Here is a 17650-nt window from a genome sequence, read left to right on the forward strand (position 1 = left end):
GAAAAATACAAAAAAAAAAAAGTATACAAAGTGATGACTATATCCTTATGATGTATATACTTATACATTGTGAAAGGATTCCCCTTTGAAATGTACTTTGCCCATCTAATCAATTTATCAGTCTGATTTTAGAATATGAGCCTTTAAAACAAGTTTTGAAAGCTTAAAAAAAAAAAAAATTTCTGGGCTCTGGCTGGTTTGCTCAGTGGTAGAACATCAGCCAGGTGTGTAGATGTCCCGGGTTCAATTCCCTGTCAGGGCATACAAGAGGAGCGCACATCTGCTTCTCCACCCTTCCCCCTCTCCTTTCTATCTCTCTCTTCCCCTCCTGCAGCCAAGGCTCCATTGGAGCAAAGTTGGCCCAGGCGCTGTGGATGGCTCCATGGCCTTTGGCTGAGGCGCTAAAATGGCTCCAGCTGCAACAGAGCAAAGCCCCAGATGGGCAGAGCATCGCCCCGTGGTGGACATGCCAGGTGGATCTTGGTCGCATACGGGAGTCTATCTCTGCCTCCCCGCTTCTCACTTCAGAAAAATACAAAAAAAAAAAATTGTAACACTAATATTTACCATAGAATTTAATCTCACTTTGGGGGATAATATAGATGGCTTATGTTTCTAAAAGAAAAATGTGAACTGAGTTCTATCAAATTTGAAGCAGTCATCATTTTAACAAGACAAATAGTAGAAAAAACAAGAACAAAGCAAGCAACCGCATTTATATGGCTTTGTGTAGACCCAGAATTGACCACTCTTCCTATTTTAACAAAATTGTTTATTTTAGGAAACCACAAGAGATTGTATTATTTATTTGTTTTCAGATGAAGTTTGGACTGTACTGAAATTAGGAACTGGCTTCCTGGAGAGGAAATGGTCCTGGCTAACGAGCAAAAGAAACTCAATTATTTGAAACCTCCCAAGACTATATACTTTCAGGGATCATTTCTATAGTTTGTTACTAAAGAAGTTTCTCTGATCGTGTAAGCACCTGAAACCTTCCTTTGCAAAACGGAACAATGAGAAACGTGGGATATAACAGAGGGAGTGGGGCCAAAGAGGGTGGAGCTAGCGCTACAGTGGAGGAGGACCCAGCCCACTAGCCCCTCCTCGTGACGTCACAGACAGGCCCTGCCCCCAGGCGACCACGATTGCTGTTATCGCTACGGCTCGTGAGCGCCCCGGAAGCTGCCCCTTCTCGGGGGTCATGATGGGCAGCAAAATGGCGTCTGCTAGCAGGGTCGTTCAGGTAAAGGGATTCGGTCGCCTTTCCGATTCGGTCGCCTTTCCGCACCGAGAAGGGTAGGGATGGTGCTGACTATAGGTACAGCGCTGGGGAGGAAAGGCGGTGGCGGACGCCGCACGGTGAGGCCAGCGGCGCCACCCGTGGTTTGTGTGTGTGAGAGAATTGGACCTTGAACCCGTTTGTCGGGTAGTAAGCTGGTGACCGGAGCTGAGGGTTCGAGCCAGGCCGCGGGAGTGTTGCACTTCAGCAGGTAGGCACAGAGATGCTTTCAGGTCCCTGAACTGTCCTTCGCAGAGACCTCGTTAGCCCTCCTAGCAGTCTGTGAGCTAGGCTGCGCTGGCTGTGACCTGGCCAATCGGCGTCTGGTACAATCTATGGTGTCCTGGATCAGCCAATCAGAAGGGAGACGGTAGCGGTGACTGAAAGGAAGCAAACCCTGCACTGACCCTGTGTGTCTCTTCAAGGTCTTGGGAATGGCCTGAGAATTGGCTGAGCCCTCGTTACTTACAGGCCAGACGGGACGGAATTAAAAAGGGTGGGAAAAGATTAAGTTTAACTGCAACATATGTTTTAGCGTTGGTTTCCCAAGCTTATTTTTTTGATTGGCAACTAGAGGAACTTTGTTAAATCCACACATTAGTTACTAACTCCTGATAGACTTTTGTATTTGCTTCTCCAGATGTAGTCTCAAGATTAAATAGGAGGGGTAAAATTGGATGTAAAGGGACATGAACTCCACTATAGTGGTTGGTTTATACGACCCTTTTTTATTATTATTATTAAAAAAATATTTATTAGGTCCTGGTTGGGTTGACTCAGTGGTAGAGTGTTGGCCTGGCATGTGGATGTCCTAGTTCGATTCCTGGTCAGGGCACACTGAAGAAGCAACTATCTGCTTCCCCATCCCTCCGCTTCTCACTTCTTTTTCTCTCTCTCTTCCCCTCCTTCAGCCATGGCTCCATTGGAGCAAGTTAGGCCAGATTCTGAGGATCGCTCCATGGCCTCTGCCTCAGGAGCTAAGAAGAGCTCAGTTGCTGAGCAATGGAGCAATGCCCCAGATGGACAGAGCATGCCCCCTAGTGGGCTTTCCCAATGGATCTCAGTGGGCTGCATGCGGAAGTCTGTCTCTGCCTCCCCTCCTCTCACAGAATAAAAAAAAGTAAAAGAAAAGAAAGAAAATTTATTGATTGATTTTAGAGAGACAGAAACATCAGTTTGTTGTTCCACTTATTTATGCATTCATTGATTGACTCTTATATGTTCCCTGTCTGTGGAGGGGCCTCCCCCATCCCCAACCTTGGCATATGGGGTCAACACTCTAACCAACTGAGCCATCCAACAAAGGCTACATGATCTTTCTCAACTTTGAAAGTGTATTATTAACTTTGAAATGAGAGGTGCATTTTCCTTTGCACAAGTTTATGTCTTAGAAGGCCTTTTCTTAAAATTATGTCAGTCTGGCCTGACCTGTGGTGGTGTAGTGGATAAAGCGTTAACCTGGAATACTAAGGTCGCCAGTTCAAAACCCTGGACTTGCTTGGTAAAGACACATATGGGAGTTGATGCTTCCTGCTCCTCCCACCCTTCTCTCTCTCACTCTCTCTCTCCCCTCTCTAAAATAAATAAATAAAGAAAGAAATCTTAAAAAAAGATTATGTCAATCTGAAAAATAATCCTAGATCCCAGTCTTTGGTCTCATAGCAACAAATGATCCTCAATTATTAATTCTATTAGTAGTTACTGACCATTAACTAAAGATTCTGTGGAGAAAGCAAACATCTGACAAAGAACTGGTATCCATAATATATAGCCCAAGTTAAAAATGGGTTTAAAAAAATGATACTGCACAGAAGATATCCAAATGAGCAATAAGCTTGTGAAAAGATGCTTAATTATCATTACTTGCCAGAAAAATACAAATGAAAACAAGGAATTACTACTGTACCCTCCTAATGATTACAATTAAAAAGACTAACAATACCAAGTGATGATGAGTTTGTGCAGCACCTGAAACCCTCACAAGTGCTGGTAGGGGTATAAAATGGTACAGCCACTTTGGCAGGCTGTTTTGTCAGTCTAATAAAAATACCTACCCTTTGACCCAGCAACTCTCCTCATAGTTTTCTCCCCAAGAGAAATGAGCACATATACCTATATATACATATTTTTTTTTTTTTTTTATTCATTTTAGAGAGGAGAGAGGGGGAGTCAGAGAGAGAGAGAGAGAGAGAAAGAGACAGGGGGGAGGAGCTGGAAGCATCAACTCCCATATGTGCCTTGACTAGGCAAGTCCAGGGTTTCGAACCGGCGACCTCAGCGTTTCCAGGTCGACGCTTTATCCACTGTACCACCACAGGTCAGGCTATATATACATATTTTTTAAAAAGACTGTATAAAAATGTTCACTGCAGTCTGACCTATGGTAAGAACAGGGCATAAAGCATTGACCAGGAACTCTGAGGTCACCAGTTCGAGGGCCCAAGCTTGTCTAGTCCCAGGCACATATGGGAGTTGATGTTTCCTGCTCCTCCCCCCCTCCTCTCTAAAATAAATTTTTAAAATCTTAAAATGGAACAGTACACAGTAATAATAAAGTACAAAAAAGGAAAGATACTGTCAAGTATATAATAAGGAATGCAGTTCCTAACAGAACTGCAAAGACTTGTACTCAGATATTCATAATACAAAACAGTATGTAGTTAGGTGTAATAATTACATATTAACAAAACATATTGAGTACCTCTGTTCCAAGCCTATACTCAGTACTAGGGACTGCAGTCCCAGCAAGACAGACACAGTGCCTTCACATAGCTTCAAATTTGGCTGTTGATCCATACCTTAAAGAAAGGGCAGTATTTCAATAGACTCACTGGCACAAATTTATGGGAATTCACAAAGCATGGTGACAACATTAAGTACAGAAATTTGGCTGGACTACAGTGTATTCAGAAGTAATTTTAGAAGATTAAGAGAGTAATTTTCAGGTGTTAATTAAATGCCTACTGAATGCCAAGCAGTAATATATTTGATATATTCAGGTTGATATAAGAGCAGAAAGGTCAGTTTGTCATTTTTGGAAATCATTTGGCTTCATGAAACACAGGGGAAGAAGATGGGTCGTTGGATTAATTCAGGGATTGAGATTTACAGGTGAAAATAAAATCAGCCCCAGCAAGGAGGTTGAGAGAGCTAGGAACAGAAGGTTGAATGAACTATGAGTTCCAGGCTTATTTTCCTCTCATGGAGGTTAGTACTATTTTGTATTCTTTTAGCAACAAGTGAGTGTCTGCTTTCCTACAGCCTTCCCCCCAACAGAGTTGTGTTATCCAGATTGTACATTAAACTTTTAAAAAAATCTAACTGATGAAAAATGTTACCTTCACATAGTTTTAACTTTCTTTTTAATTATATGTGAGGCTCATTAGCCTTTCATATGGTTTAAGAGCTATTTTTCTTTTTTTTTTTACAGAGACAGGGAGAGAGTCAGAGAGAGGGATAGATAGGGACAGACAGACAGGAACGGAGAGAGATGAGAAGCATCAATCATCAGTTTTTCGTTGCGACACCTTAGTTGTTCACTGATTACTTTCTCATATGTGCCTTGACCGTGGGCCTTCAGCAGACCGAGTAACCCCTTGCTCAAGCCAGCGACCTTGGGTCCAAGCTGGTGAGCTTTGCTCAAACCAGATGAGCCCGCACTCAAGCTGGCAACCTCGGGGTCTCAAACCTGGGTCCTCCGCATCCCAATCCGACGCTCTATCTACTGTGCCACCACCTGGTCAAGCCTATTTTTCTTTATCTGTAAAGAATATCTTACCTATTTTTCCTGTGCTTACAACTTCCATATATAGTATGGCTATTAACCTTTGGTCTGTTGCAAAATTTTTTTATCTAGTTGGTTATTTATTTATTTATTTTCCACCCTGAAGTGAGAAGCAGGGGGCAGCAGACAGACAGATTCCCACATGCACCCTACCGGGATCCACCTGGCATGCCCACCAGGGGGCGATGCTCTGTCCATCTAGGCCATTGCTCTGCTGCAACTGGAGCCATTCCAGCACCTGAAGCGGAGGCCATGGAGCCATCCTCCCCACCCCCTACCCCCCACCCCCTGCCAACTTTGCTCCCATGGAGCCTTAGCTGCGGGATGGGAAGAGAGAGATAGAGAGAAAGGAAAGGGGGAAGGGTGGAGAAGCAGATGGCTCTTCTGCTGTGTGCCCTGGCTGGGAATAAAACCCGGGACTTTCACACACCGGGTCGATGCTCTAGCGCTGAGCCAACCAGCCAGTGCCTAGTTGTTGTTTTTTTAATTTGGATATATTGTATATATATATATATATATATATATATATTTTATGAGTAAAGGGGATGAAATAAGATTGACTGTATTATTGTTGAAATTGTGTGATATGTTTATCAGGGCTTATTATTCTACTCTCTGCTTTTATGTCTTCTTAAATTTTTCTCTTATAAAAGGGGGAACCCCCTCTCCTGTTTCCTGGTGGGGTAGGTAGGTGCAAAAGGATTGCCAAATGCAAGGCACTGTGGGTTGGTTCCAGAAGTACATTGTGGAGAAAAGGCTGTGGCTGCTTTGTTTTTGTTTGAGTCTCAGTTCTTGCTGGTGTTGAAACACCACAGACAAAATGCCAAAGCCAGATAGCGAGTGGCCCTCCAAACCTTTGGCCTCAGATGGCCATGATGTGGATGATCCTCACTCCTTCCACCAATCAGAACTCACCAATGAAGGCTTCAAGAAACTTCTCATGACCTCAATGGCTACACCGCCCTCCAAGTCACGTTACCATGAGATGCTGAGGGAGTACAATAAAGATGAAGACCCAGGCCCTGGCCGGTTGGCTCAGCAGTAGAGCGTCGGCCTGGCGTGCGGGGGACCCGGGTTCGATTCCCGGCCAGGGCACATAGGAGAAGCACCCATTTGCTTCTCCACCCCCCCCTTCCTCTCTGTCTCTCTCTTCCCCTCCCGCAGCCAAGGCTCCATTGGAGCAAAGATGGCCTCGGCGCTGGGGATGGCTCCTTGGCCGCTGCCCCAGGCGCTAGAGTGGCTGTGATCTCAGCAGAGCGACGCCCCAGAGGGGCAGAGCATCGCCCCCTGGTGGGCAGAGCGTCACCCCTGGTGGGCGTGCCGGGTGGATCCCGGTCGGGCGCATGTGGGAGTCTGTCTGTCTCTCCCCATTTCCAGCTTCAGAAAAATAAAAAATAAAAAAAAAAAAGATGAAGACCCAATTGCATGAAGGAAGGGGGAAAAGAGAAAGTTATTATGCCAAGCTTCACCAACAAGAAATTGAGAGTGAGTGAGAACTAGCAGAGAAGTACCAAGCCAAGGAACGGTGAGATAGTGTGAATAAACATTATGAGGAAATTGAACTGATCAGCACCACAGGTAACTACAGGGCTGTGGGCCCCACTGCTGAGGACAACAGATCAGCTGCAGAGAGAAAACAGTTCATCCAAGAGTCCAAATTTTTAGGTATTGACATGAAACACACCCATTTGGTGAAAGGCTTGGATTTTGCTCTGCTTCCTAAGGTAGGAGCCAGCAAAGAGAAAGAGGATGAAGAACCAGTGGAAAAGTCCCAATGGAAACCAAGAAAGATGAGGATACTGAAAATTGAATTTAAGTTGTTTGGGTTGCAGTGTTTACTGTACGCTCTTCAAAAGTAATGCATATAAGTGGAACGAGCTGTTCCTGCCAGCCACATGACCTGTGCAGTAGACCTGCATGATTATGCTGACAGAGGACATCCCCACCACTCTTATGTGCAGCAAAGCTGATTACCCCACCACTGAGGCCCAGAGCACTCTGATGACAAATGACGTCATCAGCAAGATCACCTAGGTCCTTTCCTACCTGAGGCAGGGTACCCACAACAAGAAGTTCAAGAAGAAGGATAAAGGGAAGCCAGAAGAGAAGAAACACCATGAGGCTGACATGAATATATTCAAAGACACAGGGGTCATGTGCCCTTCACAACCAAGATACCTCAAGACAAGGAGTGGGAGAGTGACTGCCAGAGAGACAGACTATGACAGAGAGTGGGAGCGAGAAAGATATCTGGAGCCAGAGTGGAAGCAGGACCAAGAGAGAGGAAGAAAAGAGGCAGCTACTTTGAGAAGTCAAAAGTGGATGATGAGCCCATGGACTTTTTTTTTTTTTTTTTTGACAAGAGAATCAGAGAGAGGGACAGATAGGGACAGACAGGAAGGAGGAGAGATGAGAAGCATCAATTCTTCATTGTGGGCCTGACCTGTGGTGGCGCAGTAAAGCATTGACTTGGAAATGCTGAGGTCGCCAGTTCGAAACCCTGGGCTTGCCTGGTCAAGGCACATATGGGAGTTGATGCTTCCAGCTCCTCCCCCCTGTCTCTCTCTCCTCTTTCTTTCTCTCTCTCTCTCTCTCTTTCTCCTCTCTAAAATGAATAAATAAAATAAAAATTTTAAAAAAAATTCTTCATTGTGGCATCTTAGTTGTCCATTGATTGCTTTCTCATATGTGCCTTGACTGGGGGACTACAGCAGAGCGATTGACCCCTTGCTCAAGCCAGCGACTTTGGGCTTCAAGCCAGTGACCTTTGGGCTCAAGCCAAAAACCATAGGGTCATGTCTATGATCCCCTGCTAAAGCTGGATGAGCCTGCACTCAAGCTGACAACCTCGGGGTTTCAAACCTGGGTCCTCCGCGTCCCAGTCCGACACTCTATCCACTGCCCCACTGCCTGGTCAGGTGAGCTCATGGACATTGACAAAAGGAGCTGGATTTGCCAAGGAGTTGGTCAAATCAATCAATGAAAAGTTTGCTGGTTCTGCTGGCTGGGAAGGCACTGAATTGCTGAAGAAGCCAGAGGACAAGCAGCAGCTAGGAGATTTCTTTGGCATATCCAAAAGTTATGCTGTGTGGTACCCACGATGGATGATATGGCTGTAGACAGCCATGAGGAGTTTGATTATAGCAGAAGAATGGACCAGCATAACAAGATGGGCCCGTTAGGCCACTGGGACTTTGATACCCAGGATGAATACAGTGAGTGTATGAACAAAAAGGTTGCTTTGCCCAAGGCTGCATTCCAGAATGGCATCAAAATGTCTGAAGGGCAGCAAACCAAGCACTTCAAGGAAACCAGTGACAAGGCAGAGCTTAATCACCAGTGGAAAAAAGATTAGTTCAATCATTGAGGAGAAGAAGAAGATGATGGAAGCTGATGGGGTTGGAGTGAAAAGACCAAAATACTAATCTCCAGTTCCAACTCCAAGAAGTCTTTACAAGGATATGCTTCTCACTGCTTGCATTCAACGGTTCCCACAAAAGTTGCAGGGGTTTTTTTTTCATGAACGTATATAAAATATTGTGTAATCATTTGGTTCCATTAAAATTGGTTAACCTACAAAAAGGGGGGGTTACCCCAAATAGTGAGAATTTATAAGGGCATATTACTTCCTAGTTTTAAGTGTTCATAAGCAATGTTGGAATGGATTCTTTCTCTCTGGTGTATGTGCATAGGTATTAAGTGTTGTGTATTACACAGACTCACATGCCTATATATATCCTTAGTCCCACTGTACAGAGTCTGTTCACTTAGTTGACAGATATTTCCTGAGCATTTACTATATTCCAGACACTGCTGTGGAAGTGCTTAATTCTCTGATTGTGCCTTTCCAGGAGCTTAGCTCTCCTGTAAATCACTGGCTTATTTATCTGTCTGCTGCAAAATGTTAAGATGTTGAGGATACTGTGAAAATACAAAAGAGAAGTATCACATTTTGTAATCAGAGGAAGTTTCTTAGGAGTGGTATTTGAGTTTTTGAAAAAGATAAGCAGTCGGGTGAAAGCTGAGGCATGGAAATGTATGGGATTGTGGAGAGATTTCCTGTCAGAGAACATAAACTCTAGACTGAATGGGGATGGAAATGGCATGATAACTAGGGCAGTGAAAAGTTTATATTTCTGGCCTGACCTGTGGTGGCGTAGTGGGATAAAGCGTCAACCTGGAACGCTGAGGTCGCCTGTTCGATACCCTGGGCTTGCCTGGTCAAGGCACGTATGGGAGTTGATGCTTCCTGCTCCTCCTCTCTCTCTCTCTCTCTCTCTCTCTCTCTCTCCTCTCTGAAAATTGAATAAATAAAATCTTTTTTAAAAAAAGTTTATATTTCTATGGGTATAGGAAAAAGACTAAAAGGGCTATCAAATGTTTACACCTTTGGGGTTATATCATTTTCCTTTCTGTGTTTTTCTGAATTTTTACCAAATTTTTTACACAGAACGTGTTACTTTTTTTTTTTTTTTTTTTTTTTAGTGAGAGAAACAGACGGACAGACAAGAAAGGAGAGAGATGAGAAGCATCAACTCATAGTTACAGCACTTTAGTTGTTCATTGATTGCTTCTATTTGTGCCTTGACTAGGGCGCTCCAGCTGAGCCAGTGATCCCTTTCTCAAGCCAGAGACCTTGGGCTTCAAGCCAGCAACCATGGGGTCATGTCTGTGGTCCCACACTCAAGCAGGTGACCCCATGCTCAAGCTGGATGAGCCTGCACTCAAGCCAGCGACCTTGGGGTTTTGAACTTGGGTCCTCAGCGTCCCAGGTCAAAGCTCTGTCCACTGTGCCACCTCATAAAGCAACGTGTTACTTTTGTAGCCAGAAAAAGTTGTGTTGTTTTTTTTTTTTTAAGTGATAGTGGATAGTGAGACAGACTCCCACATGCGCCCAGAGCAGGATCCATCCAGCAGCCCTCATCTGGGGCAGATGATCCAATCAACCAAGCTGTCCTCAGCACCAGGCTGACACTTGAACCAATCAAGCCACTAGCTGCAAGGAGGGAAGAGAGAGAAAGGGAGAGGGAGGGGAAGAGATGCAGATGGTCGCTTCCTCATTTGTGCCCTGACCAGGGATCGAACCTGGGATGTCAGTACGCCAGGCCAATACTCTCTCCACTGAGCCAACCATTCAGAGCCAAAAGTATTTTTTTAATTACCTAGTTTTAAATATGCTTTATATCCTATTGTAAACTGCTAAATATTCACAGCCTAGGCAGTGATCGACAAACTCATTAGTCAGCAGAGCCAAATATCAACAGTACAACAATTGAAATTTCTTTCTTTTTTTTTTTTAAGTTTTTGTTTGTTTGTTTGTTTTTACAGGGACAGAGAGAGAGAGTGATAGACAGGAATAGACAGACAGGAACAGAGAGAGATGAGAAGCATCAATCATCGGTTTTTCCTTGCGATACTCTAGTTCAGCGGTTCTCAACCTGTGGGTCGCGACCCCGGCGGGGGTCAAATGACCAAAACACAGGGGTCGCCTAAAGCCATTGGAAAATACATATTTATTATACAATACATTTTTAAATAAAATATGTATTTCCGATGGCTTTAGGCGACAAAATATGTATTTCCGATGGCTTTAGGCAACAAAATATGTATTTCCGATGGCTTTAGGTGACCCCTGTGTTTTGGTCGTTCGACCCCCGCCGGGGTCGCGACCCACAGGTTGAGAACCGCTGCTCTAGTTGTTCCTTGATTGCTTTCTCATATGTGCCTTGACCATAGGCCTTCAGCAGACCGAGTAACCTCTTGCTCGAGCCAGCGACCTTGTGTCCAAGCTGGTGAGCTTTTTGCTCAAGCCAGATGAGCCCGCGCTCAAGCTGGCGACCTTGGGGTCTCGAACCTGGGTCCTCCGCATCCCAGTCCGACGCTCTATCCACTGCGCCACCGCCTGGTCAGGCCTGAAATTTCTTTTGAGAGCCAAATTTTTTCAACTTAAACTGTATAGGTAAGTACATTCCTTATCGAGGTAGCGCTCGCATGTGGTATTTTGTGGAAGAGCCACACTCAAGGGGCCAAAGAGCTGCATGTGGCTCGTGAGCCGCGGTTTGCCGCCGACCAGGGGCCTAGGGAAACAACACTCAGTACAGTTCAGGAAACTTCCAATACTTAACCAGTTGTGGGGGAATATATAAATCACACGTCATAAAATCAATAATCTTTGTCATAGAGTTGTCTTAGAAGTCAGTTGACCGTAGAGTAAAATGTCTGTGATGTATAAAGCACAAAGTTATTGTGAGTGGCAGATAAGATAAGCAAGTTAATAATTCATAGACCAGCTTTCCTGGTTGAGGAAAAGTAAAATAGTAAAATTTTAAATTACTGTCAAATAAATACTAAATTATTTTATTTTAATGAAGGTATCTATGTGGTTCAGTAGATTTTCTTGTATATATAGTTAATGAGTTTTAATATTTCATCTTTTTTTTATGCATTTTATTTTTCCTTTAGGTAGTCAAGCCACATACTCCATTAATAAGGTTCCCTGACAGAAGAGACCATCCTAAACCAAATGGTAAGTTGTATTTTAGATTTTTTTAAAGGTGTATATGTATTGGCTCAGCAGTAGAGCGTCAGGCCGGCATGTGGAAATGCTGGGTTGATTCCCTGCCAGGGCACACAGGAGAGGCGCCCATCTGCTTCTCCAACCCCCCCTCCTTCCTCTCTGTCTCTCTCTTCCCCTCCCGCAGCCAAGGCTCCAATAGAGCAAAGTTGGCCTGGGTACTGAGGATGGCTCCATGGCCTCTACCTCAGGCGCTAGAATGGTTCTGGTCTCAACAGAGCAGCTGCCCAGATGGGCAGAGCATCGCTCCCTAGTGGACTTGCTGGGTGGATCCCGGTCGGGCGCATGTGGGAGTCTGTCTGTCTGCCTCCCCACTTCTCACTTCGGAAAAATACCAAAAAAAAAGTTGTACATGTATATATTTATACATGAATGTCCTATTATAGGCAATATTTTTTACTTTAAAATCAGGTAGACCCTAGCTTAGATAAAAATGGTACCTTAGTTTACATGCAAGTAGAAATGAACTTATTACCTCCATTTTTTTTTCTCTTTTTTTTTTTTTTTTTTTGTATTTTTATGAAGCTGGAAACGGGGAGAGACAGTCAGACAGACTCCCGCATGCTCCCCACCGGGATCCACCCGGCACGCCCACCAGGGGCGACGCTCCGCCCACCAGGGGGCGATGCTCTGCCCCTCCGGGGCCTCGCTCTGCCGTGACCAGAGCCACTCTAGCGCCTGGGGCAGAAGCCAAGGAGCCATCCCCAGCGCCCGGGCCATCTTTGCTCCAATGGAGCCTTGGCTGCGGGAGGGGAAGAGAGAGACAGAGAGGAAGGAGGGGGGGTGGAGAAGCAAATGGGCGCTTCTCCTGTGTGCCCTGGCCAGGAATCGAACCTGGGTCCCCCGCACGCCAGGCCGACGCTCTACCCGAGCCAACCGGCCAGGGCCTATTACTTCCATTTAAAAACATAATGACTCGACAGTAGAGGTTTCTGATTTTTTTTTTTTTTTTGAGAGAGAGAGAGTGAGAGACAGGAAAGTAGAGAGAGGGTGAGAAGCACCAGCTCATAGTTGCTTTCACTTTAGCTATGCATTGATTACTTCATGTACATGCCTTGACCAGGGCAAGCCAGTGTCCCCTTGTTCCAGCCAGAGACCTTGGAATTTTTTGCCAGCAACCTTTTAGGCTCGAGTTGTTGAGCTTTGAGATCATGTGGACAATTCCCTCTTCAAGCCTGAGACCCTGTGCGACAAGCCTGCTCTCAGAGCCAGCAACCTCGGGGTTTTGAACTTGCAACCTCAGCATTCCAGGTCGAGGCTTTATCTACTACACCACCACCAGTCAGGCAGTATCTGAATTTTTAATGATACTGAGTTTATATAGGGGAATTTTTTTCTACCGTTTTTTCCTTTTATCCTTTAGAATAATCTCCCATGTTTACATCTGCAGATATTGTGAGGAATAATAACCATTTCTATATTGCTCTCCCAGCTAACCTTTTCTTTCATTCACTGATTTATCTATCCATTCAGACAGTACATATTTCTATTTCTTTTTATTGATTTTAATGTGAGGGGAATTGAGGGAAGGAGGGAGAGAGAGACGGGAAGATCAGTCTGTTCCTGTATGTACCCTGACCGGGGATTGAACCGGCAATCTCTGCCCTTCCGAACAAGACTCTAACCGGCCAAGCTATCCCGGCAGGGCAATACATATGTCTTAGATTGCTATAGACCTTAGCAATCACTCATAGCCCTAAAGTAACTAAAGATTCTGAACAAGTCCTGTTTTTCTCTGAAGTCTCCTTTTTACCAGGTCCTCTGTCCTCGTCTTTATTATAAGGTATTTAATCCTTAATTCAGAGAGAATTTTAACAAACTTTATACAGATATTTTTAATTTATTATAACTTTTGAAGAATTAAGATATAGGTGGTAAACAAGTATAAAGGTATTGAGAAAACTAATCTTAACCTATATTTACCAAAATTCTTAATCCCCATTGTAAGATATTAGCTATAAACTCCACCATATGACAAAATGTTAGTAACATAGGTTATGGGTTGAACTCCACTGTCTAGAAATTTCATTATTTTACAAACTTGTTCTAGTTAGTAATTCACTTACTTAACACCACCTCCTTATTTGTTTTAAGAAGTTTATGAAGTTATATATGGTTACCCAACTAAGTTACTTTCAATACTTCCTCTCAGAATTATAATACTTTTTTTAAGAATGACTGGATTATTCAATAATAGGTAATGCAAAATAGTATTTTAATACACCTGAACAATTCCTCTAATGACATTTTTTTAATTTCAGCTTCAGAAGTTCTGAGATCAGCAGGACTACCATCTCACGCTTCTTCAATTTCCCAGCATTCTAAGGGCAGTAAATCGCAAGACTGGCTGATGCATCAGGGCCCACCGGACACTGCAGAAATCATAAAAGCATTACCTCAGAAATACAGAAGGAAACTTGTGTCTCAAGAAGAAATGGAATTTATCCAGGTATGTTATTGGTCTTTATCACAATATTGTGCAAAACGCCTTAACGTTTTTTGGCTTTTGCAGTTTCGTATACTCATTTACATGCCTTTCCCCTTGCCTTGTTGCATGTGTCCATAACTAAGACACAAATAGTTAGGTCAGACTATGAGAGAAAAACCATGTTCAAGACCTCAGTTGTGTGCATTAAGAGATGCATGTGTAGAGGTCTGATGTAGAAACAATAGATATAACCACATGAAAAAAAGCTCTTTAGGGTTCTCAAAAATTTTTCAGAGTGTAAAGGGCTTCTGAGACCATGAAATTTAAGGACCACTGGTCTAGGTCAACCTTCAGCCCCTTCCAAATCTGAAATTATTTATAACATTTCTGTGAGTGCTCAAAAGCAATGGAAAAATCTGAAATTGTTTTTTAAAAACTAAAGATCATTTGCTTAAAGTAGTGTCTATTTGTTTAACGGCCATGAAAAGATTTCTCCTAATCTTACTGTTTTATTTTTGCCTTTTCAGCGTGGAGGTCCAGAATAATCACTGGCACTGCGGCTGCTGTTTGTTCTCAGACAAAAGAGTAGTCTTTACAGTAAAGGACTTCCAAATGACAACTGAGAAATTGTACATTAAACAACTTTAATAAATATTCTGTAAAAAAAGAAATATAGAAAATTTAGATGGACGCTTGTATCTCCTAATTTATGTATCTTGGTCAGCTTCTCCACAAGCTTACCTAATTGTTTATATACTTTATACTTATTAAAGTACACATTTTTAAATGTTAGCCTATTAATTTACTCTTGATTATCAAGTATTAACAGTGTTGAATTATTAAAAGCACACAATGGCTAGTAAACCACTATAGGTTTCCCATAATTTCACTTTTCTTTCAGTTTCTTTTTAGACATGAATTTATAATGCAGAATTGCTGCTTTTTGGAAGTGATTTTCCTGAAATTTGGAGGAGGATCAGTGAAATAATGACTCCATTACTTGTTCTTAATTCTCTCTAAAATTTTTTATTCATAAAGTTACTGGCCTATAACTGGCTTAATAAGCACATCCTACTCTAAAAAGTAAAAATATACAAAGGTGAAACCAGTAACTGTGGTATTAAGACTGGAGAGTTAACACAAAAGATTATTTGTAACCTATTTTCAGAAAAAAAAAGTCAATAAAAAATCAGATCAGCCTGACCAGGCAGTGGCGCAGTGGATAGAGCGTTGGACTGGGATGCGGAGGACCCAGGTTCGAGACCCCGAGGTCACCAGCTTGAGTGCGGGCTTATCAGGTTTGAGCAAGGCTCACCAGCTTGAGCCCAGGGTCGCTGGCTTGAGCAAGGTGTCTCTCGGTCTGCTGTAGCCCCCCATCAAGGCACATAGGAGAAATCAATGAACAACTAAGGAACTGCAACAAAGAATTGATGCTTCTCATCTCTCTCCCTTCCTGTCTGTCTATCCCTATCTGTCCCTCTCTCTGACTCTGTCTCTGCCACACACACACACGAAATAAATAAATAAAATCAGATCAAAATTAATATAGCACAGGTATAAATGTTGGACTAGAAATCGCAATTTCTTATGTCTACGGGTGTCGAGAAAGTCGTGTTCCTTGGTTTATTTTACTGTTTTGATTGTGATAATGTATGCAAATCCTGGTAACCATTAACTTTCTCAAACTTTATATCTGAAAGCTTCATAAAATCAACCTAAATATTTACCTTGTTAAGGCAACTTATGAAACTTTAAAAGGGTCTTCCTGTGTGAAGGATATATATCATTGTGAAAGTAAAACCTCACAAAGCTAAATAAATTCTCTTACATACCTTTAATGATTTCTAGAATATGCTTTAAAGAGGTCAACCCGAATAGTAATGATAGCTTTGAGTATTGTCCAGTTGCCTATGGGTTAATGTTTACTTTTTTTACTATTCCAGATATGATCTGATTCTCTTATAAATTGTGTTGTGGCCTAGTATAAATATTGCCCAATTAGAATTTGAGGCAGGGGTTTGGTGTTAGCAATAAGCTGTACTGGTGATGTATGAAGAATACATGATTCATGGGTTCTGTTATTATTTAAAGCTTTTTTTTGGAAAATTTCTTTAAAACTAGTGCTATTTTCTCCTTAGCTTTTGCATTTCAGTAAAGGGAAGCCTGGGACAATTTTCTTTTTTCTTTTTTTTTACTTTCATAAACAGTGGGTTCAGGTAATTAAGAGTGGCTTAAATAATACTGTGGGCCAGCAGTTAGAAATCCTAATATTGGAACTGAGAGCCACTTTACTTTAGCTGCTACCATGAAAGTCAAAATGAAAAAATATATCACTAGCCTGACCAGGTGGTGGCGCAGTGGATGGAGCATCGGACTGGGATGCCGAGGACCCAGGTTCGAGACCCCGAGGTCGCCAGCTTGAGTGCGGGCTCATCTGGTTTGAGCAAAAAAAAGCTCACCATGTTGGACCCAAGGTCCCTGGCTCAAGTGAGGGGTTCCTCGGTCTGCTGAAGGCCCATGGTCAAGGCGCATATGAGAAAGCAATCAATGAACAACTAGGGTGTCGTGGTGCGCAAGGAAAAACTAATGATTGATGCTTCTCATCTCTCCCTTCCTGTCTGTCCCTCTCTCTGACTCTCTGTCTCTGTAAAAAAAAAAAAAAAAAAAAAAAAAAAGAAAGAAAAAAATATATATCACTAATACAAAATAACTCCCAAGGAGGATGGTGTCATAAAAAGAATTCTAGCCCTGGCCAGGTAGCTCAGTTGGTTAGTGTCGTCTCCATGCACCAAGGTTGCAAGTTTGATCCCAGGTCAGGGCACATATAAGAATCACCCAATGAATGCATAAATAAGTAGAACAACAAATTGAGGTTTCTCCCTCTCTCTAAAATAAAATTTAAAAAAATGTTCTGGCTTGGCTTAAATAGCCTCTATTGTCATTTACAGGGTAAGCAATTAAGTATATGTAAGCATCAGCAAATTGCTTAATATGTCCAATTTTAGGTTTTCCTTTCTAGTAATATACAGTATGATAGGATCAAATAATAGCTTATGTTCGCTCTGGGTCAGGAATTCCTGAGGAGGTTGGTTAGGTAGTTCTGCTCAGTATCTCATGAGGTTGCAATCAGATGCTACCTGGGAATGCACTTAGTCTGAAGGCTTGACTGGGGCTGGACAATTTTAATCTCTAAGATGGCTCCCTAACATGGCTAGCAAGTTGATGCTGGCTGTTAGGAGACCTCAGTTCCTCTCCACAAGGCTGCCTAAGTGAATTCATGATGTGATGGCTGACTTCCCCCAGAGTAAATCATCCAAGCCTACAAGTCAGATGCAGTTAATGCCTTTTATGATCTAGACTCAGAAGTTGTACACACTCACTTCTGCCATATTCTATTGGCCACACATAACAGCCTGTTTCATTGTGGGAGGGAACTACATAGTTCATTAATATCAGAAGGCAAGAATCAGTGGGGCTATCTCAGGAGCTGGCTACTACCAATGTGTAAAAGTACTTTGTAAACTGTAAAATGCTATACAGATGCTCAGTGGTATTTTATATATATACAATGACCCAATAAACCCA

The 17650-nt window shown here is 42.8% G+C and overlaps 1 protein-coding gene and 2 pseudogenes across 1 annotated transcript; all 3 read left to right on the forward strand.

Moving 5' to 3' along the window:
- The first annotated feature begins 915 nt into the window (after positions 1 to 915).
- Positions 916 to 1040, forward strand: LOC136390123 (small nucleolar RNA U3; annotated as a pseudogene).
- A 77-nt stretch (positions 1041 to 1117) lies between these two features.
- On the forward strand, positions 1118 to 15903 carry KGD4 (alpha-ketoglutarate dehydrogenase subunit 4). The gene is made up of 4 exons (XM_066376398.1): positions 1118 to 1243; positions 11526 to 11589; positions 13899 to 14086; positions 14593 to 15903. Exons 1-4 carry the CDS (start codon positions 1202 to 1204, stop codon positions 14608 to 14610), a joined length of 312 nt encoding a protein of 103 aa, XP_066232495.1. The 5' UTR covers positions 1118 to 1201; the 3' UTR covers positions 14611 to 15903.
- LOC136389041 (protein Red-like) lies at positions 5884 to 8488 on the forward strand (annotated as a pseudogene).
- Positions 15904 to 17650: the final 1747 nt, after the last annotated feature.

The sequence above is a fragment of the Saccopteryx leptura genome, chromosome 1 (genome assembly GCF_036850995.1).
Source record: "Saccopteryx leptura isolate mSacLep1 chromosome 1, mSacLep1_pri_phased_curated, whole genome shotgun sequence".
Classification (NCBI taxonomy): domain Eukaryota; kingdom Metazoa; phylum Chordata; class Mammalia; order Chiroptera; family Emballonuridae; genus Saccopteryx; species Saccopteryx leptura.